Source organism: Callorhinus ursinus, unplaced genomic scaffold (genome assembly GCF_003265705.2).
Source record: "Callorhinus ursinus isolate GAN/ISIS: 27379988/994484 unplaced genomic scaffold, GSC_fseal_2.0 scaffold45, whole genome shotgun sequence".
Taxonomy (NCBI): Eukaryota; Metazoa; Chordata; class Mammalia; order Carnivora; family Otariidae; genus Callorhinus; species Callorhinus ursinus.
Window position 1 is genome coordinate 6,113,745 of NW_027397107.1, and position 25,260 is coordinate 6,139,004.

Genomic DNA, 25,260 nt, shown 5'->3' on the forward strand with positions numbered 1-25,260 from the left:
CCGGCTGCCACCCCAGGGCCGCGGACTCACCTGGCACGAACACGTCGTCAGCCCCCAGGGAGGGGACGTGCCACCCACTGGCACGTGGAGACCACTCCTCACTCCTGCTCAGCTCTGCGTCTCCTCTCTGCTCCTCACACACTCTCTTGGCTGGACACTCCGCTTCCTCCTTGGCGGGAAGGAGCCTCTTCCTGGAACCCCACCCGAACTGGCCCCAGGAGAAGGCTTCCTCAGCCTGAGGCGCACTGTCCCTGGGAGGCGACTGGTCTGGCAGCTGGCACACCCCCTCAAGCTCAAAATCCCCCAGGAGGGGAGTCCTGCTGCTGCCGAGTTCAAGGCCACCTCCTCGCTCCCTTCGCTCCGGCTCGAGCAGGAACACGCCTGCGGGAAGGTCTGTGCCCATGTCGCCCCTCGCGGCAGAGCTGCCGCCCCCCGCCCTCTTCCTCCGCGGCCAGTCCTGAATGGTGTCAGGGGTGGTCTTCCCGCTGTGCTTGGGAGACGGGGTCCAGGGGACACCGTCTGTTTGAAACGGAGAGGGGGTGCTAGAGGGGCAGCGGGTGGGGGTACAGGACTGGCAGATGTAGGTCTGTCCCCCGCTCTTACCGGGGGTGCTGTGTGAGGGACGAAGGCAGGGGGGCGACACGTAGGTGGCTTCAGGTTTCCCTGAGGACTTGCTGGCCCCAGGCATGCTGAGTCCGGGGAGGGAGCTCTCCTCCCTTCTCGGGGGCTCGGCTTCCACCAGGCAGCTGGGGTCTATCTTTTTAATGCGAAGCTTGGGCAGGCCCGAAGCTTGCATCTCAAGCTCCACCTCGTAGGTCTGGGGGCTGGCCGAGGCTTTCGAAAGCCGAGTCGAAGCCTGCAGCTTCTCCGGCGGCATGGCCGCCTGGCGCTGCCTTCTGTCGGCGGTGCGGCGCAGGACATAGGACGAGGCCCGGGGAGAGCGGGGCCCGCGGGAAGGAGGGGATGGCGGGCTCCCGGGGTCCGACGGAGAAGGCTTCTCCCGCCCCGTCACCGGCCTTGACGCCTCACCTTCCGCTGCCGTGACGTGGCCTGGCGAGCCGTCGCTGCCGTGGTGCTCCGCTTCGTCCAGGAGAGCGAGATGGCCCGGGGCACTTGCCCTCAGCACAGGAGAGGACATACACCAGTCACTCCCGCAGCCGGTCCCAGAGGAACTGTGTCCTTCCGGGGAAGGCTGGTCCTTTCTAGCGTCTGTGAGGGCGGCGGGGCTGCCAGCTGCGGCGACCCTAGGAGCAGCAGAGGTGCTCGGCCGGCCCTCCAGGGAGCTGCTTTCCAGGTCTGAGGTCTCTCTGCACCTTTTTCCAATTTTTGCAGGGGCCCGAGGGGGCACGGGCTCAGACTGGGCGATCCGTGAGACTCGGTGGGGAGTGGAGGGACCAAGCCAGGAGAGAGACAAGGCTACAGGGGGTGCCTTCTGGGGCTCTTCCCAATCCAGTTCTTTGCGGGGAGGAGATTCTATTGAAAATTCCCAAAATGGACTCTTGGCAATTTCACCTAAGGGAGAGGCCAAAGGTTTTTTTGGAGAAAGATCGGGGGGAGAAGTCAGATTGGTGCTCCGCGGTGTCTTGGGGACTGAGGCAGCTTTATCCCTCCATTTCTGTGTGAGTTCCTCTGCCTGAGAAGCCCCGGGGACATGGGGATGGGGGTGTGCTGGATCTGGAGGGGTCTCTCTTCGCCCCCCCGGGGCTGCTGCTCTTGGAGGGGTTCTCAGTGCGGACCTGACGGGCGTCAGACCCTCACTCCCGGTCAGACCTGCTGGGCAGGAGGTGCTTTTGGGACTGGAAGTCACTGAGGGTGGCCAAGTAGAATTCAGAAATCCAGGTGGCTGACCCCCTGGCCTTTTGGGAGTTCTTGGTATCTCCGTTTCAAGAGGAGAGGTTCCTCCTTTTGCCAGGGAGTGTCCTTTCCAAGGAGTGACTTTGGGTTGAGATGGTGAATCCCAGCTATGTGAGGAGTCTTTTAAGGACTCTTTAAAAATGACCTGTTTGGCAGGAGTCACTTCTGTAGGGAGTTTCCGCCGCCTTTCCGGGGTGCACAGTGAAGTTTGTGGCGTACGAGGGAACCTTCTTGGGGTAGCTTTAGAAGAGCTTGGAGACTTCCGGTTACTCTTCTTAGGAGTCTGTAAAGAGATGCTTATTTCAGTGCCTAAATATCATAACCCCTATTCTCTATCGAGCATTTTAGTCCTCTCTAAGGCAATGAGAAAGGCAGATGGGAGATTTCTGGGCCGATGGAATGACCGTAAGCTGATTTCCAATAGCAACACGTTTCCACTTCCAACCATGACCCAGATTTCACTTGTCTGTTTTTTCCTAGCACCAAACACTGAATCTAATCTTGGGTCTAAGACAAAAAATTTTCGTAATATGCATACGGCAATAAACCAGACTTTGCCTCGTTATTTGCCTCTAACGACGTGTCACTCTACCACTCACAGCTACCTTTCTCTTCAAGGAGATTGCTCCTTCTGATCTCTGCCTAACATGGCCTCCAGGTGTCACATCCTCTGCTGTTCACCTGCATTCAGCATGTGCTTGCCACGCCCCCACCATGTGCCGGGCCCCGTGTGAGTGTGTGTGTCTGTGACGGGGGAGGTAGGGTATGGAATATACAGACACCTAAAGTACAGCAACACAGCCATCTCAGGAAGGAGACCCCCAGCCAATCCCCCTCCCTTTCTGCAAAAGGCAGTTACACACCCAATATATAAAGGAGATCAGACACCTATCGTTTCTATTTGATTATCTCAAGGGAATCCTGGTCTAGTGGGCATTTCACGTTCAATGGGGCACAGCCAGATAACAACACAGTGTCACCAGTGCACTGACAGGGCCACGCACGGGACAACGTGGGAGCACAGGAGCGGGCTGGCTGTCTAACCCAGCTAGCAGGAAAGGGGGACAGGAACAGGGAGTCAGGTCTTTAAGAAGGGGGTGTCAGCAGGTAAAGGCCAAAGGTGGGAAAGTAGGAACTCTTCCTTTGCCTAAGATGAACAGTAGCAGCTGTGTGCAGGCCAGCATGCAGCCTGATGTGGCCGGGAAAGTGGATTATGAAGCAAAGGAGGGTGAGAGGCAAGGGCCATAGCCAGCCCACAGCAGCCCATGCCTGTCTGGGAGGACTGACCCTGGTCCTGGAGATCGGTGGTCTTCAAACCCATCCCCAGAGCTTTGTGTCCTCCCCCAACCTCTAAGCCGTTTTATTGGGTTTCCAAGCAAAGATTATTTTTTTAATAAAAGGGTTCCATTTTAGGAAAACCTAGAAAACCCTGCTTTAACAAAGAGTCATAGAGCTTTAAGCAAAGTGACGCAGTATGAAAGATCACTCCGGCTTCTGGGGGCAGGATGGACATGAGAGGGAAAAGGCAGTTGAAATGTTCCAGGCAGAACCGAAGGCAGGCAGGAACTGCAGGGGATGGAGAAGAGGGAATGGGTATCAAATGCGGTCTATAAATAAAAGTGGTAGGATTGATTGATTGGTTCTGTCTGGAAAGAGGGAGCAGTCAAGAGTGACTCTCAACTTTCTGAGGTGGGTGACTAGATTGGGTGGACAATGTAAGGGAAACAGGACTGATCCCTGCACATTTCAGAAAGATATATACATAGTGTTTGATAAAAGTGGTGGATGAAACCAACAGACCAGAGGAGATCATTTCTATTTTCTCCCCACCACAATGGCCTCAGCCAGACTACTGCCTTACATCCCCACATACCCAATATTCATTCATCTGGATCAACCCAACCACCCCCAAATAGCTGTTAGTAGCTACAGATCACCTGCTTTCTCATTCCTAATGTACTCAGTGGGTTTTCTGGGCCACGTCTCTGTTTTCCCCTCAAGACCACACTATTTTAAACATTACAGAAATGTTTTACCTGGTAAGCTATGGGTATCTCAGAGCCCAGTGGGTTTCTTGAAGGCCTCTGAATTCGAGCTGAACCCTTCTCTGAGGGACTGACCATCTCAGACAATGCCCCAAAAAACAGCCTCTTGGGAGAACGAATACTTGGGTTTGGAGAATTTTCTCTTTGGTCTGCAAGTCAAAAACAGTGAGTCTTTCTTAGCTCCTGCCCTCCCAATACTAATAGAACAGCCAGTCTATACAAGAGGACAATTTTTTAGAGCAAGTGGGAGTGGGGACGGATCCCACCTAATTGTGCCAGCAACTACAATTATTGCTGCCATCTTGAATTTTAATAAGCCCGCATACTAACTTCAGCCCTTATATATGTTAGGCAAGTAAAACTATTTGTAAATGTAAAAACACATATCTGAGGATCCAGACCTAATGGATAAAAGCATGAAGGACAAACCAATATCACCTTCTACCTGGACGCTTGAGTGTAGAATATGAACACAAGGTGGAAATAATGGGTAATTCCTGTTGAATGGATAAATCACCTCTAAGGATAGTGTGGATGACCAGTTGTAGGAATCCAAAGGGAGGACACTGTTAATGAAGGTCATGGATCGTCCATCACTCTGAACCTCTAACGGACATAGCTATTCTACTGCTCCAGTGTCAAGAAAGAAAATGTCAAATTTTGTACTTTTCCCAAAAACACTTCCCGCTGAGTAGGCCCAGAATTCTGAAGGCAGGTGAGCAAGCATGTTACCTGACTTGTCTTGCTGGAATGAGTGAACTCTTTGCACATTTCGAGACTTTAGCTGAGACCCAGAATAGAAGGAACCAGAATTCGTCCTGCTGAGTGACAACTGCTTGATTCGAGGACTTCGTCTCAAGCTTACTTCTGCAAAACCAGAATCCCAGTTAGTAACCAGGGAGAAATGCAAGCTTTTTACATTTTCCCACATATGAAATGGTAAAATTTACGTAATGCCACATACAAGACGGAAATCTGACAAGTTACTAACTTGAGACTTCTGAAGTGTTGTAACAAAGCTATAAAGAGTATAATATATTGCCCCAGGGTACAAGAAACCCACTGATCCACTAGACTGTCACCCTCAGAAGTCTCAAACTGCCAGCCTTTTAACCACGATGTTGGGTGGGGGGGAAAAAAAGGCTTATATAGTGTGACTTTTGTAAAAAAAAAAAAAAAAAAAAAAAAAAAATTTTAATTGCAGTTTTGTTTATGTTACATACATTTGTATAGAAACGACACCAGTAAGAGTATTATTAAAACTCAAATCTTAACGGTATTTCCAAATTGTGGGATTACCGACTATTAAAATTTTGCTTCTATTTTCTTAATTTCTACAATAAATTACTTGAATCATTAAAAAAGAAAGTTTTTTGGGGGTAACTCCTGAATCACAAGTACTATTTTTTTTTTTTTTTTAAGATTTTATTTCTAGGGGTGCCTGGGTGGTTCAGTTGGTTGAGCGTCTGCCTTTGGCTCATGGGACAATGTGGGAGCACAAGAGCGGGCTGGCTGTCTCACCCAGCTAGCAGGAAAGGGGGACAGGAACAGGGAGTCAGGTCTTTAAGAAGGGGGTGTGATCCCAGGGTCCTGGGATTGAGCCCCGCGTCGGGCTCCCTGCTCAGTGAGAGTCTGGCTTCGCCCTCTCCCGCTGCCTCTCCTCCTTGCTCTTGCTTTCTCTCTCTCAAATAAATAAAATTTAAAAAAGAAAAAAAGATTTTATTTCTAAGTAATCTGTACACCCAACGTGGGGCTCAAACTCACAACCCCGAGATCAAGAGCTCTACCGACAGAGCCAGCCAGGTGACCCCACATGCACTTTTAAAATAAGCCACAGCACTTTGTATTATACAGTAGTGAGCCTGTACCCTGAATCCCATTTCTACTGTGTAAAAAGATTTCTCCAGAAATCCCCTTGGTAAATTCTGTGTAAAAGACCATTTACTAATAAATATTTACTGAGCTATACTGTGGGCCCAGAGATGTCACAACATCTCTAAAATATCTTTAGGATATGCTGAGCGAGAACACAAGTACAGAAACGTTTTCAGAGAAACTAGTTAAAATGCAACACAAAAGAGAGGCTGCTGGGTAGCTCAGTTGGTGAAGCATCTGACTCAATCTCAGCTCGGGTCTTGATCTCAGAGTTGTGAGGTCAAGACCTGTGTGCAACGCAAAGCAAATGTAGGCACTACCATCTGCTCCTTTTTCTGGGGACTCTTCCACAACGTCAATATCAGGACCAGGATCAGAGGACCTTAAGGAACGACAAGCATAAGGATTATTCAATGTCACTATTAACTCCTACTTAATGCACATTAGAGATACACCGTCTCTCACCTCACAAAGCAATGAAGAGCCCCGGGTTTGATAACACCAGTGCCGGCACGCACGCTCATACACGTTACCGGCTGAAGTAAAATGGTTAGCACGTTTTAGAAAGCAGTTTTACAATGTAAAAATTAATTAGAAATATGTATGCCTTCTAATCTATCAATTTCACTTCTTGCAATTTGTCCTGCAGATTCTTATACAAGTGTGTAAAATTTGTACACGAGTAATGTCTAGATGAAGCCCTGACAAGGCTCCCTTTTGTTCCTGTGACGTGCAGCTAAAAGCCCTGGATGTTGTATAGAAAGTGAACTACAGACTAAAAGGCGGCAAAAGGAGGCAGATTGCCTGGGGACCTCTGGACCCCAGGAGAGACAGGAGAGTAAGCTCCCGGAGTTACCTTTTTGCTTCATAGATCCCAGACTGGGTGCTGCGGGGGGACGGACAACCCAAATACATCAACAAGTACAAAAACTGCTCTAAGGAAAGCCAGTTCGCTCTGGCTAAAGAACCAGGAAAGGGGCAACCTAGCATGATAAACTCCCAGACACTAACTGCCACGGAAAACTTTGGCCCCACCACGCCCATAGGCCAAGGTGAGATCCTAGACTTCCAGTCTTGCCCAGCAGCCAGGACGACTCCCTCCATCCAATGATGAATGATTTTTAAAAAAATGCTGAATATCCATTTGATGGAATGCTTCTCAGCATGCGCGCGCACACACACACACACACACACACACACACACACACACACACACAGATGAACTATGGACACATGCAACACCATGGATAAATCTCAAAATAATTATGCCAAATGTAAGAAGTGAGACAAAAAAGTACATTTTGTATGGTTCTCTGGCCTTTGTAGAATTTATAGAATGCTGAACACTCTTTGGTTATAAACAAGACAGTTAAGATGGGAGTCACAAGAGGCTTTTGGAGATGGACAACAGCCCACATGACCATTAGCAAGGCCGTGTGGGTGCACGAAGCAACTAGACAAGGATGTTACTCACCTGCCCTTGATTTGTCTATGAAGAAGCCTTCTGGACACTTGCTTATGTACTGGAGTCTCAGCCACACTCCTAGTCAGCAGTCTGTGATAACCTAAAATGTAAACAGCGTAAATTTCATTTAACCTTATCAAGAAGTAGCAGCAAGCCAAAGAGGGCAGTTTAAACTTATGTATGGCTTACTACTCATGCCAGAGTGGTTTTTGTTTGTTTTCACTTGATGGTTTTTGGACTAACGTCTAACCAACCATAGGATTCAATTTAACATGATACAACAGTTTATCAGCATTAGAGACTAAATAATAACCCAATATAAAATATTGTAAAATTATTCTCTAATAAGCAATCCTGAAAAAAATAAAAAACACTTATTAGAGCTTATACCGTCACTCATCAGTGGTTCTTATATTTATAATTAAATGAAATAAAGTACGCAAAAATGCTGATATGTCATGCAGCTTTAAGGTATTTAATAAGATCCAGCCAGCTGGCATAAATTTCCGCAGTAGATTGTGTAACTCAGCTGCTCATGGGAGGACTAGTTTAAAGGGAGTTAAAAGTGACTAGGAAGTGGGACGCCTGGGTGGCTCAGTTGGTTAATCGTCTGCCTTTGGCTCAGGTCATGATCCCAGGGTCCTGGGACCAAGTCCCACATCAGGCTCCGTGCTCAGCGGGGAGCCTGCTTCTCTCCCTCCCTCTGCCTGCCGCTCCCCCTGCTTGTGCTCTGTCAAATAAATAAATAAAAATCTTTAAAAAAAAGTGACTAGGAAGAGAAGGGATATCAGCAGGAATGTGGCATAAGGACCTCTGAAATAACTCTCCTCCATAAAAGGAATGAGAACACTGGGCAAAAAGAGGCAAAATCCGTTTTAGAACTCTGGAAATTAACCAGTTTATAACAATCCATGGAGTATTTATCCAAGAAAAACAGTGAATGCAGTACAGCGAGCTTCACAGAACTTTATCTTGCCTGGGTCCTGACCCCCCTTCTCCCCAGCCCTGTAGCCTTGAGAACAGTCTGCAAACACTGTGCAAACCAACAGGGGCCTGTGAATGGGCCGAACCGGACTGAGGTTTCTCCAAAGCGCCACTCCCAGCTGTCATTATCTGACCTGTCTGGCAGCTTCCTGCAAAGCCCCAGGGTGGGGTGGTCTCTGTTTGACCTCAGAACTCACCCAGGGCAAACAACCTCTTTGCAGGGAGCGCTTTCTGAAACCAATCGGCAGCAACTGTAAACATCACAGCTGCCAGAGGGAGTGGTAACAGCTGGGGCAAACAATATGCTAACCAAAAGTTTAAAAGGGAACACGGGAAGGAGACGTCTACAGGATCCTCTGCAAACCTCCAACATAGTCTTAGGAATTTGAAACTCCATGCAATGTAGGGGTGTGTGCATGCCCCCCGAGAAACCGCTAAGGCCTGGGGCGCCTGGGTGGCTCAGTTGTTAGGCGTCTGCCTTCGGCTCAGGTCATGATCCCAGGGTCCTGGGATCGAGCCCCACCTCGGGCTCCCTGCTCAGCGGGAAGCCTGCTTCTCCCTCTCCCACTCCCCCCTGCTTGTGTTCCCTCTCTTACTGTGTCTCTCTCTGTCAAATAAATAAATAAAATCTTAAAAAAAAAAAGAAAGAAACCTCTAAGGTCTAAGCTGTCACCCATGGCTAACCTGAGGCCTTCAGTACTCAGCTAGGCAGCTTACATTTCTCTCTGAGAAAATGAACCAACGCACCTAAGACCCTCACAGCAAAAGCTGAGAAACTTACTGGTTCCAGGCATTTAAGGAAATCTGTCTGATCATTAGCGGGATCACTAAGCAAACTGAGTAGACGTCAGTGGCCACTCATGACAGAATACAGGCTTTAAAGAATTAAATTCAGGAAAGCCACCAAGCAAACAGTGGCACTAATGATGACAACAAACCCTGGCTGGGAAGGGACAGGTCTGTCAGAACTGCCTTATTATGTCTAATTGTCAATAAAACATAAGACATGCAAAGAAGCAAGAGAGTTTGGCTCAGGTACAGGAAAAGAGAAAAAAAAAACCCAACAACAAACAGCCATTAGAAGCAGTCCCTGAGGAATTCCAAACACTGGATTTGTTAGACCAAGACTCTAAATTAGCTGTTTGAAATATGTTCAAAAACCTAAAAACTTCCATCCAAAGAACCAAAGGGAAGTAGGAAACTGAGGACTTGCCCCAAAGAGACAGAAATCCCAAAAAAGAACCAAACAGAAATTCTAAAGCTGAAAAATGAAAAAATTAGTAGCCAAACTCTGGAAAGAGCCAAGATGTCCATCAACAGATGAATCGATAAAGATGTGGTATATACATATACAATGGACTATTATGCAGCCATCAAAAAAACGAAATCTTGCCATTGGCAATACGTGGATGGAACTAGAGGGTATTATGCTAAGTGAAAATAAGTCAGTCATAAAGATAATTATCATATGATCTCACTGATATGAGGAATTTGAGAAACAAGACAGAGGACCATAGGGGAAGGGAGGGAAAAATGAAACAAGATGAAACCAGAGAGGGAGACAAACCATAAAAGACTCTTAATCTCAGGAAATAAACTGAGTGTTGCTGGAGTGGAGGGGGGTGGGAGGGATGGGGTGTCTGGGTGATGAACACTGGGGAGGGTATGTGCTATGGTGAGCGCTGTGAATGGTGTAAGACTGATGAATCACAGACCTGTACCCCTGAAACAAATAATACATTATATGTTAATAAAAAAAATTTTTTTTAATTTTATTAGAATGGTTTAGCCACAGATATGAGGTAGGAGAAGAATCAACAAATTTGAAGATGGATTAATTTACATTATCCAGACTGAGGGACAGAAAAAAAGATGACGAGAAGCCGTCTCAGACATCTGTGAGACACTGTCAAGTGCAACATCCACATACGGGGAATCCCAGAAGGAGAGGAAAGAGAAGCATGAAGAACATCTGAAGAAATATGGGCTGAAAACTTCCCAACTCTGATGAAAGACATTACACGTCCAAGAACCTCAATAACCCAAGAAGGATAAAGTCAAAGAGATCCACACTTACACAAATCATAAACTGTAAGAAGTCAAAGAGAGAATCTTGAAAGGAGCCAAAGATCAGGGAATTCATCAAGTACAAAGGAGCCTCTAGAAGAATAACAGCTGATTTCTCATCAGAAAGGAAGGACAAAAGACTGTGATGATGTATTCAAAGGGCTGAAAGAGAAAAAGACTCAACCAAGAATTCTATGTCCAGCAAAATTACTGTTTCAAAATGAAGGAAATTAGCATGTTCCCAGATTAAAAACAAACTTCCCCCCAAAAAACAAAACAGAGAATTTTTAAGTAGCAGACCTGCCCCACTAGAGGGAGTCCTTCAGGCTGAACAGGCACTCAAGGGTGAGATGAATCCATGGGAAGAATTAAAGAGCACCAGTGAAGGAACTACATAAATAAATATAATGTACAGCACAAAAACATTTTGTGTTTGTAACTCTTCTTCTCCTAGGAGTTAAAAGATAAAGTGACAATTATAAATTGGTGTTGATGGGGGTGCCTGGGTGGCTTGGTAGGTTAGGTGTCCGACTCCTGATCCTGGCTCAGGTCTCAATCTCAGGGTCCTGAGTTTGAGCCCTGTGCTGGGGCTCCACACTGGGTCATGGAGCCTACTTTTAAAAAAATAATTAAGTAAAAATAAAAATTGGTGTTGATGGGCATACGACGTACAAAGATATAATGTGTATGACAATATAGCACAAAGGAGGGAGTAGGAAAGAGAACTGAATTTATAGGAGCAAAGTCTTAGAATACTACTGAAATTAAACTGGTATTAATCTGAATAAGGCTGTTATAAGATATTAATCATAATCCGGGACACACACACACACACACACACACACACACACACACACACACAGTGCCATAAGAAGCTCTCAAGGTTGGTCTCTCCACCAAAAACAACTAGTAAGCTAGGGGGAAAAATGATCAGAATCAAGTATTTTGGAACTATGGAACCCGACTGGACACTTGCAACAACAAGGGAAATGCTTTACATGAAAGCGAGATGCTGATTTTTGGTAAGGGAACGCCATGCGCGAACAGGTATGACTTCCTTTTCTCAGCCCCGCTGCAGCAGTGGGGAGAGGCCCACCTTCTCGGAGCGGCTGGCTGATGGGGAGCAGACAGACAGTGGGGACTCGGTCCTCCAAACCTGGGGTTGTGTGCTTTGGTCAATCTGGTGGACTCCTGTGGGGCTGGTGCAGACACTTGCCTTGTTTTTGGACCTCTCAGGATGCAGTGGATGCAGTGGCTTTCCCTAAATGCACCCCCGGCAAGATTTTTTTTTAAGATTTCTATTTATTTTGAGAGAGAGAGAGAGAGAATGCGTGCGAGCGGGAGGAGGGGCAGAGGGCGAGAGAGATACTCAAGTGGACTTCACATAGAGCACAGAGGCCGACTCAGGGCTCGATCTCACAACCCTGAGATCATGACCTGAGCTGAAATCAAGAGTCAGGTGTTTAACCAACTGAGCCACCCAGGCACCCCATCCCTGGGAATACTTAAAGGGACAAGAATACCTTCTTGCTTTTCCCTTTTTGGAGTCAGACATTTAAGGAAATCTTTGTCAGGTCACTGGTTAACAGAGCTAACAGAACAGAAACTTCACTGACCACACACAACATGGAATACGATGCTTTACAAAAAGTTTGGAAAACAGAGTTGATGCCCTCAAAATGCCAAAAACAAAAAAAGTCACTGGTCAAGGACATCAAAATCAAGTTTTCTAAATATGCTCAATGAGCTCAAGAAAATCATGAAAACAATGTATGAACAAAATGAGAATATCAATAAAGTGATAAAAATTATTAAAAGAGGGACGCCTGGGTGGCTCAGGTCACGATCCCAGCATCCTGGGATCAAGTTCCACATTGGGCTTCTTGCTCAGCAGGGAGTCTGCTTCTCCCCCTGCTTATGCTCGCTTGCGTGCTCTCTCTCTGACAAATAAATAAAATCTTTTTAAAAAAATTATTAAAAGAAACCAACTTCTCAAACTATTCCAAAAAATAAAAGAGGAAGAAAACTTGTAAATTCATTCAACAAGGCCAGTATTACCCTCATACCAAAATCAAAGACACTACAGAAAACTATAGGCCAGTATCTCTGATGAGCACAGATGCAATAATCCTCAACAAAATATTAGCAAACTGAATCCAACAATACATTAAAAAATCATTCACCACAATCAAGTAGGATTTATTCCAAAGAAGCAAGGATGACTGAATATTTGCAAATCAACGTGATAGATACTTCACACAAACAAGAGAAAATACAAACCATTATGATCATCCCAATAGATACAGAAAAAGCATTTGACACACTACAACATCCACTCATGATAAAAACGCTCAACAAAATAGGTTTAGAGGGAACATACCTTAATGTAATAAGGCCATAGATGAAAAACCCCCACAGCTAACATCATACTCAATGGTGAAAATCAGAGCTTTTCCTCAAGATCAAGAACAAGAGTGTCTACTCTCAACCACTTTTATTCAACACAGTGCTGAAAATCCTAGCTGCAGCAATCAGACAAAACATAAAAGGCATCCAAATTGGTAAAGAATAAGTAAAAGTATTGGGAGATGAAACAATGACAAATATAGAAAACCCTAAAGATTCCATCAAAAAGCCACTAGAACTGATAAATGAATTCAGTAGCGTTGCATGATATGAAATTAATATACAGAAATCTGTTACATTTCTACACACTAGTAATGAAGTAGCAGAAAGAAAAAGAAAACAAGGGTGCCTGGGTGGCTCAGTTGGTTAAGCATCTGCCTTTGGCTCAGGTCATGATCCCAGGGTCCTGGGATCAAGACCCACATTGGGCTCCCTGCTCAGCAGGGAGTATGCTTTTCCCTCTCCCTCTGCCCCTGCTCGTGGGCTCTCTCTCATGCTCACTCTCTCTCTCAAATAAATAAAATCTTAAAAAAAAAAGTTTAAAAAAATAGAAAAACAATCCCATTTACAATTACACCAAAAAGAACAAAATACCTAGGAATAAACTTAATCAAGGAGGTGAAAGACCTGTATTATGAGTATAAAACACTGATGATAAAAATAGAAGATGGCACAAATAAATGGAAAGATATACCATGCTCATGTATTGGAAGATTTAATATTGTTAAAATGTCCATACCACCCAAAGCAATCTACAGATTCAATACAATCGCTATCAAAATACCAAAAGCATTTTTCACAGAACTAGAACAAGTAATACTAAAATTTGTATGAAACCACAAAGACCCCAATTAGCCAGAGCAATCTTCTCAATCCCAGATTTCAAGATCTACTACAAAGCTGTAGTAATCAAAACCTTATGGTACTGCCATAAAAACAGACTCAAAGATTGATGGAACAGAATATACAGCCCAGAAATAAACCACACTTATATGGTCAATCTACAGCAAAGGACGCAAGAATATGCAATGACACAAAGACAGTCTTCTCTTCAATCAATGGTGTTGGGAAAACTGGACAGCTACATGCAAAAGAATGAAACTGGACCACTTTCTTACACGATACACAAAAATAAAATGGATTAAAGACCTAAATGTGAGACCTGCAACCATAAAAATCCTAGAAGAGAACACAGGCTGTAACTTCTTTGACATCAGCCTTAGCAACTTCTTTCTAAGTATATCTCCTCAGGCAAGGGCAACAAAAGCAAACTATTGGGACTACACCAAAATATAAAAAGCTTCTGCACAGCAAGGGAAACCAACAAAACAACAAGGCAACCTACTGAGTGGGAGAAGATATTTGCAAATGACATATCCAATCAGGGGTTACTATCCAAAATAAGAACTCGGGCAAGTCAACACCAAAAACTAATCCAATTAAAAATGGGCAGAAGACCTAAAACAGACATCACTCCAAAGACATCCAGATGGCCAATAGACACATGAAAAGATGCTCAACATCACTCATCATCAGGGAAATTCAAATCAAAACAACCAATGAGATATCACATCTGTCAGAATGGCTAAAATCAGCAACACAAGAAACAAGTGTTGGCGAGGATGTGGAAAAAAAGGGTATCCTCGTGCACTGTTGGTGGAATACAAGCTGATGCAACCACTGGGGAAAACAGTATGAAGTTTCCTTAAAAATTTTAAAAATAGAATTACCATAGGATCCAGTAATTCCACTACTGGGTATTTACCCAAAGAAAATGAAACTGCTAGGGGTGCCTGGGTGGCTCAGTTGTTAAGCGTCTGCCTTCGGCTGAGGTCATGATCCCAGGGTCCTGGGATTGAGCCCCGCATCGGCCTCCCTGCTCGGTGGGAAGCCTGCTTCTCCCTCTCCCACTCCCCCTGCTTGTGTTCCCTCTCTCGCTGTGTCTCTGTCAAATAAAGAAATAAAATCTTGGGGCGCCTGGGTGGCTCAGTTGGTTAAGCGACTGCCTTCGGCTCAGGTCATGATCCTGGAGTCCCAGGATCAAGTCCCGCATCGGGCTCCCTGCTCGGCAGGGAGTCTGCTTCTCCCTCTGACCCTCTTCCCTCTCGTGCTCTCTATCTCTCATTCTCTCTCATTCTCTCTCTCTCAAATAAATAAATAAAATCTTTAAAAAAATAAAAATAAAATCTTAAAAAAAAAAGAAAATGAAACTGCTAATTCTTAAAAGATACAAGTACCCCTATGTTTACTGCAGCTTTACAATAGCCAAGATATGGAAGCAACCCAAGTGTCCACTGATAGATGGATGGATAAAGATGTGGTATATATACAATGGAATATTACTCAGTCATAAAAAAGAATGAGATCTTGATATCTGTGACAACATGAATGGTCCTAGAGGGTATTTTGCTAAGTGAAGTAAGTCAGAGAAAGACAAATACCATATGGTTTCACTTACATGTGGAATCCAAAAAACAAAACCAACAAACAAAAAAAACCCAGACTCTTAAATACATAGAACTGGTGGTTGCCTGAGGGGAGGTGGGTGAGGGATGGGTAAAATAAAGGGAATTAATTTTCAATTATAAAATAAATAGGTCAAAAGATGAATAGTAATGCACTCCACCCAGCAAGAGAATGCACATTATTCTTGAGCATACACAGAACATTCTCCACTAACAGGACAAATGGTAGAGCATAAAATAAGTCTCAAAAAATAAGACTAAAATACAAGGTTTGTTCTCCAACCACAATGGAATGAAATTAGAAATTAACAACAGCAGGAAATCTGGGAAACTCACAAATACACGGAGGTCAACACACTCTTAAAATACCCAATGGGTCAAAGAAGAAATCACAAGGGAAATTAGAAAATATTTTGAGATAATGAAAACACAACATACCCAGACTTAGAGGATACAGTTAAAGCAGTATTAGAAGGGAATGTGTACCTGTAATGCCTGTATTAAAAAAGAAGATCTCAAATCAATAACTTAAAGTTAACCTTAAAAGCTCAAAAAGATCAAACTAACACCAAAGCAAGTAGAAGGAAGGAAATGGTAAAGACTGCATAGGAAATCAATGAAATCAAGAATTAAAAACAAAAATCAATGAAATCAAAAGTTGGTTCTTTGAAAAGATCATTAAACTGACAAACTTTTAACTAGACTGACCAAGAGGGAAAACCCAAACGACTATGAAAGAGGGATCATAGATACCAACCTCACAGAAATTCAAAGGACTATTAGGGAATGCTATGAACAACTGTATAACAGCAAAGTAGAAATAGACAAATTCCTAGAAAGACACAAACACTGAAAACAGACTCGAAGAAACAGAAAATCTAAATAAATCTATAACAAGTAAAGGATGGAATTAGTTATCAAAAAATTTCCCACAAAGGAAACTCAGGACTAGATAGCTTTAATGTTGAATTCTACCTAACATTTAAAAAATAATTAACACCTTAAAATATATGGTCATTTTACCTTTGACCAAGATGCCACAACAACTCAATGAGGAAAGAAGTCTTTTCAACAAACGGGACTGGGACAACAGGACAGCCACATACAACAGAATGACATTGTGCTCCTATCTCACACAAAATAATGCACAAAAGTTAACTCAAAATGGATCAAAGACTGAAATGGAACAGCTTAAACTCTAAAACTGGATTAAGTAGCAGTTTTTTAGCTATGACACCAAAAGTATAAGCAATGACAAAAATTCATAAATTGCTTTAAAATGGACTTCATCAAAATTGAAAACTTTTTGTGTATTGAAGGGCACTATCAAAGTGAAAAGACAACCCACAGACTGGATAAAATATCTACAAATCATTTATCTGATGAGGGACTAATATCTACAATATATAAGGAATTCTTGCAATTCAACTATTACAAGACAATTTTTACCTGACATTTCAATTAAAATATGGGCAAAAATTTGCATAGACATTCTCTAAAGTAGACATACAGATAGCCAGCAGGCACATGAAAAGATGCTCAAAATTAGTTATCAGTGACATACAACTGAGAACCACAATGAGATCCCACCACACATGCACCCAAGAGGACAGTTTGAATCAAAAAGAGGGACAACAGGGGCCCCTGGGTGGCTCAGTCAGTTAAGCGACCGACTGTTGATCTCAGCTCAGGTCTTGATCTCAGGGTCATGAGTTCAAGCCCCAGTTGGGCTCCACGCTAGGTGTGGAGCCTACTTTAAGATTTTATTTATTTATTTATTTTTTAAAGATTTCTTTATTTATTTGAGAGAGAGAGGGAAAGAGAAGGGGCGAAAGGCAAAGAGAGAGGGTGAGAGAAACTCAAGCAGACTCCATGCTGAGCGCAAAGCCTGACCCAGGGCTCGATCTCACGACCCTGAGATCATGACCTGAGCTAAAACCAAGAGTCAGAGGCTCAACCAATTGCCCCACCCAGGCACCCCTTATTTATTTTGGAGAGAGATAAAAAGAACACACAAGCAGGGAGGGCGGGAGGGAGATGGACAGGCAGGAAGGAGAGCGAGCCTATCAAGCAGACTCCATGCTGAGCGCAGAGCCTGACTCGGGGCTCAATCTCCCAACCCTGAGATCATGACCTGAGTCGAAATCAAGAGTCAGATGTGCAATCAACTGAGCCATCCAGGGGTCCCCAGCCTACTTAAAAAAAGGGGGGGGGTACAACAGAAGGTAGGTGTGGAGAAACGAACTCTTATACATTGCTAGTGGGAATGTAAAATGGTATAGCCACTTTGGAAAATGATTCAGTAGTTCCTCACAGTTAAACAGAGTTACCATATGGCCCTGCAATTTCATTCCAAGGCATGTGCCTGAGAATAGAAAACATGTCTACACACAATCTTGTACATGAATGTTTATAGAAACATTATTCACAATAGCTGAAAAGTGGAAACAACTCAAATGTCTACCAACTGATGGAAGGGATAAATAAAAGGCAGTTCATCCGTACAATGGTATATTATGGGCAATAAACAGAAATGAGGTGCTAAGACATGCTACCACACGTATATAAGGCTTAAAAACATTATGCTAAGTGAAAAAAGCTGGTGTATAGTGTATGATTCCACTTATAAGAAATACCCACAAGAGGGCGCCTGGGTGGCTTAGTCGGTTAAGCATCTGCCTTTAGCTCAAGTCATGATCCCAGGGTCCTGGGACTGGGCGCCACATTGAGCTCCTTGCTCAGCGGGGAGTCGGCTTCTCCCTCTCCCCTCTGCTCATGCTCTCAAAATAAAATCTTAAAAAACAAAACAAACCCAGAAATACCCACAAGAGGAGAATCCACAGAAACAGCAAGTAGATTGATAGGTGGTTGCCTCCAGCTAGGAAAGTCAGGGGAAATGGAGTTTCTTTCTAGAGTGATAAAAAGGACCCAGGGGGTGCCTGGGCAGTTCAGTCAGTTAAGCATCTGCCTTCAGCTCAGGTCATGATCCCAGAGTCCTGGGATTAAGTCCCATGTCAGGCTCCCCGTTGAGCAGGGAGCCTGCTTCTCCCTCTCCCTCTGCCCCTGCTTGTGTTCCCTCTCTGTCTCTGTCAAGTAAATAAGTAAAATCTTAAACAAAAAACAAACAAACACAAAAAAAAACAACGATCCGGAATTTATGATGATGGTTGCATAACTCTGTGAATATAACAAAGACAGGTGAATCATATTTTACTTAATTACTAAAAGAACAAAAAAGAAAAAAGAAAACAACAAACAAAAAAACCCTCAAAAGACTTGAAAACAACTGGTCACTATCCTTCCTTTTTCATTGGTTTTGTAAAATAGATGTTTGTCTGTGGGGGCGACTAGGAAGGGGAAGACTGAGCAGATACCAGGATCAAGTCTTCATCCAAGCTTGGAGGGAGAGAGACCCCAAGGGGAAAACTGATGGTAACCACAGAGAGGAAAACAGATCAATAAGCTTCTGCAACAAATAGAGTCTGGAGGCTGCTTTGGATCCAAGAGCCCCCCTTCTCTTGGCTACCCTAAAAGATAGTACCTTTGGTCCTCCTGAAGTTGTCAAGTTTACACTCCAGACCTTCCACTGCGGACACAGAGTGGCTTCTCGGCAACCCCCGCTTTGCTGATCTCTTTGAAGGAGAAATCATTTCCTTGTTGAAGAGATTTCTTCGAACTTTGGTCACTTCTGAAAGCATTAAAAAAAGAAAAAGCAACATTTACTAATATTCACATTTACTAATAGGATTTCCTTAAATATTATACTCACATGATGCAAACTACTCTTACAAATTCAGTTTAAATCCAACTTTTCAGGAACACGAGGAAGGCCCACATCACTTAAATTAGAGGCTGTCCTCATTGTAAAATGGACACAATCCTTAAGAGGCTGGCTAATGGAGGTCAGAGTCCTTTTACTATACGCCACTGTTATGATGATTTTCCTCACTTTAGACCTTTTGACTGCTTTGTATTCTGCTCAGCTCCAAGGAGAGGAACTGTTCCTTTCAATTCCACAAATCTCATTCTTCTTACGATATTTTACGAATTTGCTAGGTTATTTTAAATGCTCTTCTTGACTCCAGGACATGAGAATTGTGTGGCCACTTAGACTCAAAGTTAGGAGAAGCAGCTCCCGAGTCAAAAACTACTTGACAAAGCTAGCAGGATGGCATCTTAGTCCAAAGCAAGATGGCCCAGAGGCGGCTACCCAAACACTAAGGATAAACTCCTCTAAAAGCAGGTCATTTAAATACAAACCAAATTAACCCTGATCTACAAGCTGGGAGGAGCCCTGATATTTACCCACTAGTGACCGACATTACTGTTATGGACACCAACAACACTCAAGTTTCAAAACAAATGCCTGAAATGGATTTAGGACCTGACAGCCAAGTCTGATTTGTTCCTTGGTTTTTCCCAAGTTTTTCAAAGTTTAATATTGACAGAAAGCTTCAAAGAATAACACATTACACATAGAATCAACACTAAAATTCACCAGCCATCAACATCTGTTTTCTCTCTGCACCTCTATGTTTACAGAATTTTTCCCCCACCGAAGTTGCACAGTAAGGTGGGGACATCCCAACCCTTCAGTTCCCTGCACTTCAGAGCACATCTCCCAAGAACAAGGGCAGGGCACCCAGCATACTATCCATCTTCCCACTTCTCTCATGGTCAGCAATATCCCTTACCGCTCCCCGACCCCGACCCATGAAAGTTAAGACGCAAGCAGGGACCATGTGGTGCGTTCAGTGGTCACACTTTAAGTGCCTTCACCTAAACCAGTTTATCATCCCTTCTTTTCCTTTCTGTGGTTTTCATAATAATAGTGTTTTTAAAAAAATTTCCAGCCAGTGATTTTGCAGAATGCAGGATTTTGAGACCATGTGAATACCTCATTCTCCTAGCACGTGGTATTTGGACAGATTTCATTAACCAACGATTATACAAAATTCTAATTTATAACTGTATGCAGCTGCTAAAATATGTGCAATTAAACTAAGTTTGTCATGCTAGTCAATAAATGTGTGCACTGCAAGAGCACAGTGTACCTTGTACTGGATCTTTCACCGGAAGTACAGGCTGCTGAAGAGGAGGACGAGAGCTCTCCTGGAAGAGGAGGAAATCGGCATTCAGTTCAAAGAATAAAAATTCCACATGAAATCCTCTGACCCTTGCAGTTCCGCTTGTAGGAATCCCTAACAGTAATACTTGTAAAATGCACAAAAACAGATACATGTTCGAAGGACACTGAAGCCTGCATTGTAATACAAAACAAGAAACACCCTTGATATCCGTAGAGTGAAGCAAATTTTGATACATCCATCCAATGCAGACATTAAAACCTCAGGAAGACCTCTAGAAATAGAGAAGGAAGGAAGACCTATCTGTACATACAGAGAAACAAGTCCATGATGGGAAAAAGGGAAAAAAGAAAAAAACGAAACCAGAACAAGTACAGCAGGTTTGTTCAGCTTGTAATGTGTACGTCTGTGTGTAACAGGGACGAAGATACCTTTGATGTGTGCTATCGGTATATAGAGAAAAGGGCCTGGGACAGACACAACAGTCATCAAGGATTACTTCTGAAGAATGAATGGTGGGGCGACTGAGTGGCTCAGTCAGTTGAGCATCAGACTCTGATTTCGGCTCAGGTCACGATCTCAAGGTTGTGAGATTCTCAGGGCTGTGAGATCGGACTCCTGGGGCAGGCTCTGCAGGGAGTCTGCTTGAGATTCTCTCCCTCTCCCCTGCTCCTCTCTCTCAAATAAAATCTTAAAAAAAAAAAAAAAAGAATGAATGGAGAAGGGACATTCTTAAATTTAACTTTATAGGATTTTTAATTTTTTTTAACGATGACCATATATACTTTTTATAACTAAAAAATAAGGGAAAACCCATATAAATTAGAGGATGACTATACTCTTAGGGACTTCTCTGCATTAATCTATTTACTATTCAATAGTCTAAAAATCTAGATGCATCTAAACAACGGAATTAAGGGGCGCCTGGGTGCCTCAGTCGTTAAGCATCTGCCTTCGGTTCAGGTCATGGTCCCAGGGTCCTGGGATCGAGCCCTGCATTGGGCTCCCAGCCCCACAGGAAGTCTGCTTCTCCCTCTCCCACTCCCCCTGCTTGTGTTCCCTTTCTCACTGTGTCTCTCTCTGTCAAATAAATAAATAAAATCTTTTAAAAAAAATAAACAACGGAATTGTTTTTAAAGCTTTTGTTTCTTTCCAGTTATGCCAATATATTTCTTGAAGAATGAACTACCACATAGAGGCTGACTTAAGGAGTGCTAGAAAGGACTGCAAATCATTGTAACATCTAGAGAGAAAGGAGGTCTGACACCTTTGTAGCCACCCACTTCTGGATTTCCTGCTCTCCAATCAGGATTCCAAGATACACAAGATTTGCATTTTTTCACTTATACTTATTAAGGCATACTAAGGAAGTGAACACCACTAACTCTTAAAACAATCCCACCTCCAATTCCAAAGGACAGCTATACATCTCTAGAAACAGAAGCACTATTGTGATGATTAATGCTAGTAAAGCTAGTTCTTACAGAATTTTAACTCTTCTCAGTTCAGGCAGTTCAAAAAGTTTCAATGCACTCTGTCTCCCTTCTTTCCTTACCAAGATATCAATTCTACTTAATAAATAGACTCCAGCTGGGTTTCTTTCTTTTTTGCAACCAACAAAGCCTCAAGTTCTCACACCTGCCACCAAAAAAAAACCCAGCAATCACCTGGCTTCATGACAGCTGCCCCCACCCCACCTTACTGAAGTAAAATGTACTGAAAAGCACCTTCTGGTCTGCAACCAAAGTCCTATTATGATGCACATTATTTTTCAGTGGTCTCTTTGCTTTGTTATTTTTTTAAAGATTTACTTATTTTATTTATTTGACAGAGAGAGACACAGTGAGAGAGGGAACATAAGCAGGGGGAGTGGGAGAGGGAGAAGCAGGCCTCCTGCTGAGCAGGGAGCCCGATGCGGGGCTCGATCCCAGGACCCTGGGATCATGACCTGAGCCGAAGGCAGAAGCTTAACAACTGAGCCACCCAGGCGCCCCTGCTTTGTTATTATTTTGAGTTTGCTTATCTAAAGATTTTTTTTTTAAGATTTTATTTATTTATTTGACAGAGAGAGACACAGCGAGAGAGGGAACATAAGCAGGGGGAAAGGGAGAGGGAGAAGCAGGCTTCCTGTTGAGCAGGGGCCCAATGCAGGGCTCGATCCCAGGACCCTAGAACCATGACCTGAGCCGAAGGCAGATGCTTAATGACTGAGCCACGCAGGCGCCCCTCTAAAGATTTTTAATTAACTTATTCATTCCTTTCTGTTTTTCTTTGTATCACCTCTAACTGTCATACTTTTGGGTAAACTGGTTTATCTTTAGCAAATTTATAGTTCTTTAGTTGTTGGATTCCAGTTGAATACTCATTCATAAAAACATCGTTTTATTTCTGTATCCTCCAGTGTCCACTTCCTCAAAGTAGACACTGCCCTTCAAGCTTATTGTGTCAACTTGTGCTGGGAGGAACAGATCTGGTAGCACTATTTCCTGTCCCTTGGGAAAAACTTACATTTTTTGTAGCTCTCTTGGACACTTTGGGGATCTCAATTTGTCGAAGATTCTGCGAAACCTCTGCAATGCTTTTATGTCTTATTAATGCATTTTTCCTTTTAAAAATAGAAACAAACAGCCATTATACATTCAATAGAGGTTACGAGTAAATTAGAAAAGAATCAGAGTTGAAAATAATACACTAATAGAAGCCAGTTATGTTGGCATTGGCCTGAATTTGTAGCAAAACACGACAACTTCACAATTTCCAAAAGTTAACTACTATCAATTCAACTAGTTATGAAGAACAAAGAGCATCAAGGAAAACAAAGTACACTGAAGCCCGAAGCTTATCTCATAAAAGGCTCCTAGCTACTGGAGACCCCACGTGGATAGGCAAGGGCACTGGGGACTACATTATCATTCCTGTATATTCCTTGGATAATAAAAAGGATGCCAGATGCTGCATGTTAGGAATGCCACTAGATGGCTTTTGGGATTCAGACAAAAGGGCAACTAGTAATTCAACAAGTTATATACCAAGACAACTGCCCTCTGTCAGAACTACAACAGAGCAAGTAATTCCTTCAATTCCTGGAGCTCCCACCTTCTCTTCTTAGCTGATCGGGTTCGAAGCTCCTCCAGCTGGTCAGATTCAGTGCCACCCGACACTGATCTATGAGCACTTGACAGAAGAGGCACAGAAAGAAGGGGTGATATGTTCTCTTGTGTCATGGAGTCATCACTGAAAAAATCTAGAGGAAGGACACCAGCCAGCTTCTGAGGAATCATAAACCCTAGGCTGTCATAAAGATTTCCAAGGGTCTTCGGGATCGAGTCAATATACCTGTGGAATAAATTGGTTAAATATGCAATGGCCACCATTCCACCCTCTCTGTTCCATCCCTCATCCAGCAGGACAAACAGTCCTTAGAATTCCACAATTCTCACATAATACCACATGCAATTCCTGGTAAAATAGTTCTAAAGTTAGTAGGCATCAAACTCACAATCCCAAAATTTCTTCCAGAAACTTTGCTAGGTATGCCAAATCCTCAGTCAAACACACCATGCGCAGCAAGTCTGTCACCTGAAGAAGATATTCGAAAATTACCATACGCCTTCTGCAGGGAAGCTAAGAGCCTCAGGCTTATTTCCAGCAGCACTGAGCTATATACTTGCCTCCTTCACCACCTGCTCCATCTCAACGATGCTTTCGTGTATGGAAGGGCACTGCAGACACAGCTCCAAACGAAGAAATACCTGAAGTTGGCACCTTGACAGAATAAAATACTTGGGTCATATCTATCTTGAGTGCCATTTAACTAAAAGCAAAGATCTGTTTACAAAAGAACCGACAACCAAAAAGGAGAAGAGCCACTGCCTTCTCCAAATAACGATATGCTTATCAGGTAAACAGGAACTCAAACTGCACATCAGAACATCACCAAGAATCAACCACAAAAAGCCTCTATGAGCAACTGGCAATCGAGTTTGCATTTATTTATTTACTTACTTATCAATCAATTTTAAATGGATCCAAGAAAATCTTGGAGCTGTTTTGGAGTGATGGTAAAAAATAAATAAATCAAGGTAGTTACTTACTCTCTGACTTTATCTTCATCCAATTGTTCCCCTAGATTCTGTCGAAGACTTTTGCTAGTTTTTAAGAGGCTATTTTTTACTTGATTCACGCAGTTCCTCTGAAAATACAAAATTATTAAATAGAACTCTGAGTTACTTACTATTTCTAATTCATTTCACAGCTGATTAATGTCCTAAGAAGGGAAGTACATTCCCTTATGAACTGCTCCCTTATTTCATTTGAATGAAAAATAGTTGAAATGAATGTGCAGGGTGTCTGGGTGGCTCACTCGGTTGAGTGTCAGACTCTTGGTTTCAGCTCAAGTCATGATATCAGGGTTCATGGGATCAAGCCCCCCCCATTGGGCTCTGTGCTTGATGCAGTCTGCTTGAGATTCTCTCTCTCCCTCTCCCCCGCCCCACCCCGTGCTCACACACTCTAATAAAACCTTAAAAAAAAAAAATGTTTTTCCTTCATATTTTCAAAAGGAGCATGATAAAAAGTATTTGAGAGCAAGGGGGCATAGCTACAACAAGCCTGCATATCTGACCTTCCTTAAAAAAAAAAAAAGATTCCATTAAGTTAGTGACTGAGAAATCTAAGGACCATGGGGATGCCTGGCTGGCTCAGTTGGTAGAGCATCTGACTCTTGATCTCAGGTCTTGATCTCAGGGTTGTGAGTTCAAGCCCTGCGTTGGGCATGGAGCTTACTTTAAATAAATAAATAAGAAAAGAAAAAAAGAAAAGGAAGAAAGGAAAATAAAAAAAGACTGTAAACAACTCCTGTCCACTTTAGAGGCACCTGGCTTGCACCACTAAACATGAATAAAAACAATGATAGCATGGTCTAAACCAATGACTGGCAATACTCCCTGTGCATAAGAATCATCTAGCAAGCTTTTTTTTTTTTTTTTAAAGATTTTATTTATTTATTCATG

At 43.3% G+C, this 25,260-nt stretch overlaps 1 protein-coding gene across 1 annotated transcript in view; it reads right to left on the bottom strand.

Moving 5' to 3' along the window:
- The window catches only part of TICRR (TOPBP1 interacting checkpoint and replication regulator), a 43,365-nt gene that overhangs the window by 1,365 nt on the left and 16,740 nt on the right, over nucleotides 1-25,260 (bottom strand). The window contains exons 9-20 of the mRNA XM_025893142.2: nucleotides 24,343-24,440; nucleotides 23,920-24,013; nucleotides 23,748-23,827; nucleotides 23,345-23,584; nucleotides 22,757-22,853; nucleotides 20,216-20,273; nucleotides 18,703-18,849; nucleotides 7,249-7,339; nucleotides 6,095-6,156; nucleotides 4,632-4,766; nucleotides 3,891-4,048; nucleotides 31-2,137 (exon numbers count right to left, since the gene is read on the bottom strand). Coding sequence (XP_025748927.1) covers nucleotides 31-2,137; nucleotides 3,891-4,048; nucleotides 4,632-4,766; nucleotides 6,095-6,156; nucleotides 7,249-7,339; nucleotides 18,703-18,849; nucleotides 20,216-20,273; nucleotides 22,757-22,853; nucleotides 23,345-23,584; nucleotides 23,748-23,827; nucleotides 23,920-24,013; nucleotides 24,343-24,440 — 3,367 coding nt within the window. The remainder of the gene's footprint in view (nucleotides 1-30; nucleotides 2,138-3,890; nucleotides 4,049-4,631; nucleotides 4,767-6,094; nucleotides 6,157-7,248; nucleotides 7,340-18,702; nucleotides 18,850-20,215; nucleotides 20,274-22,756; nucleotides 22,854-23,344; nucleotides 23,585-23,747; nucleotides 23,828-23,919; nucleotides 24,014-24,342; nucleotides 24,441-25,260) is intronic.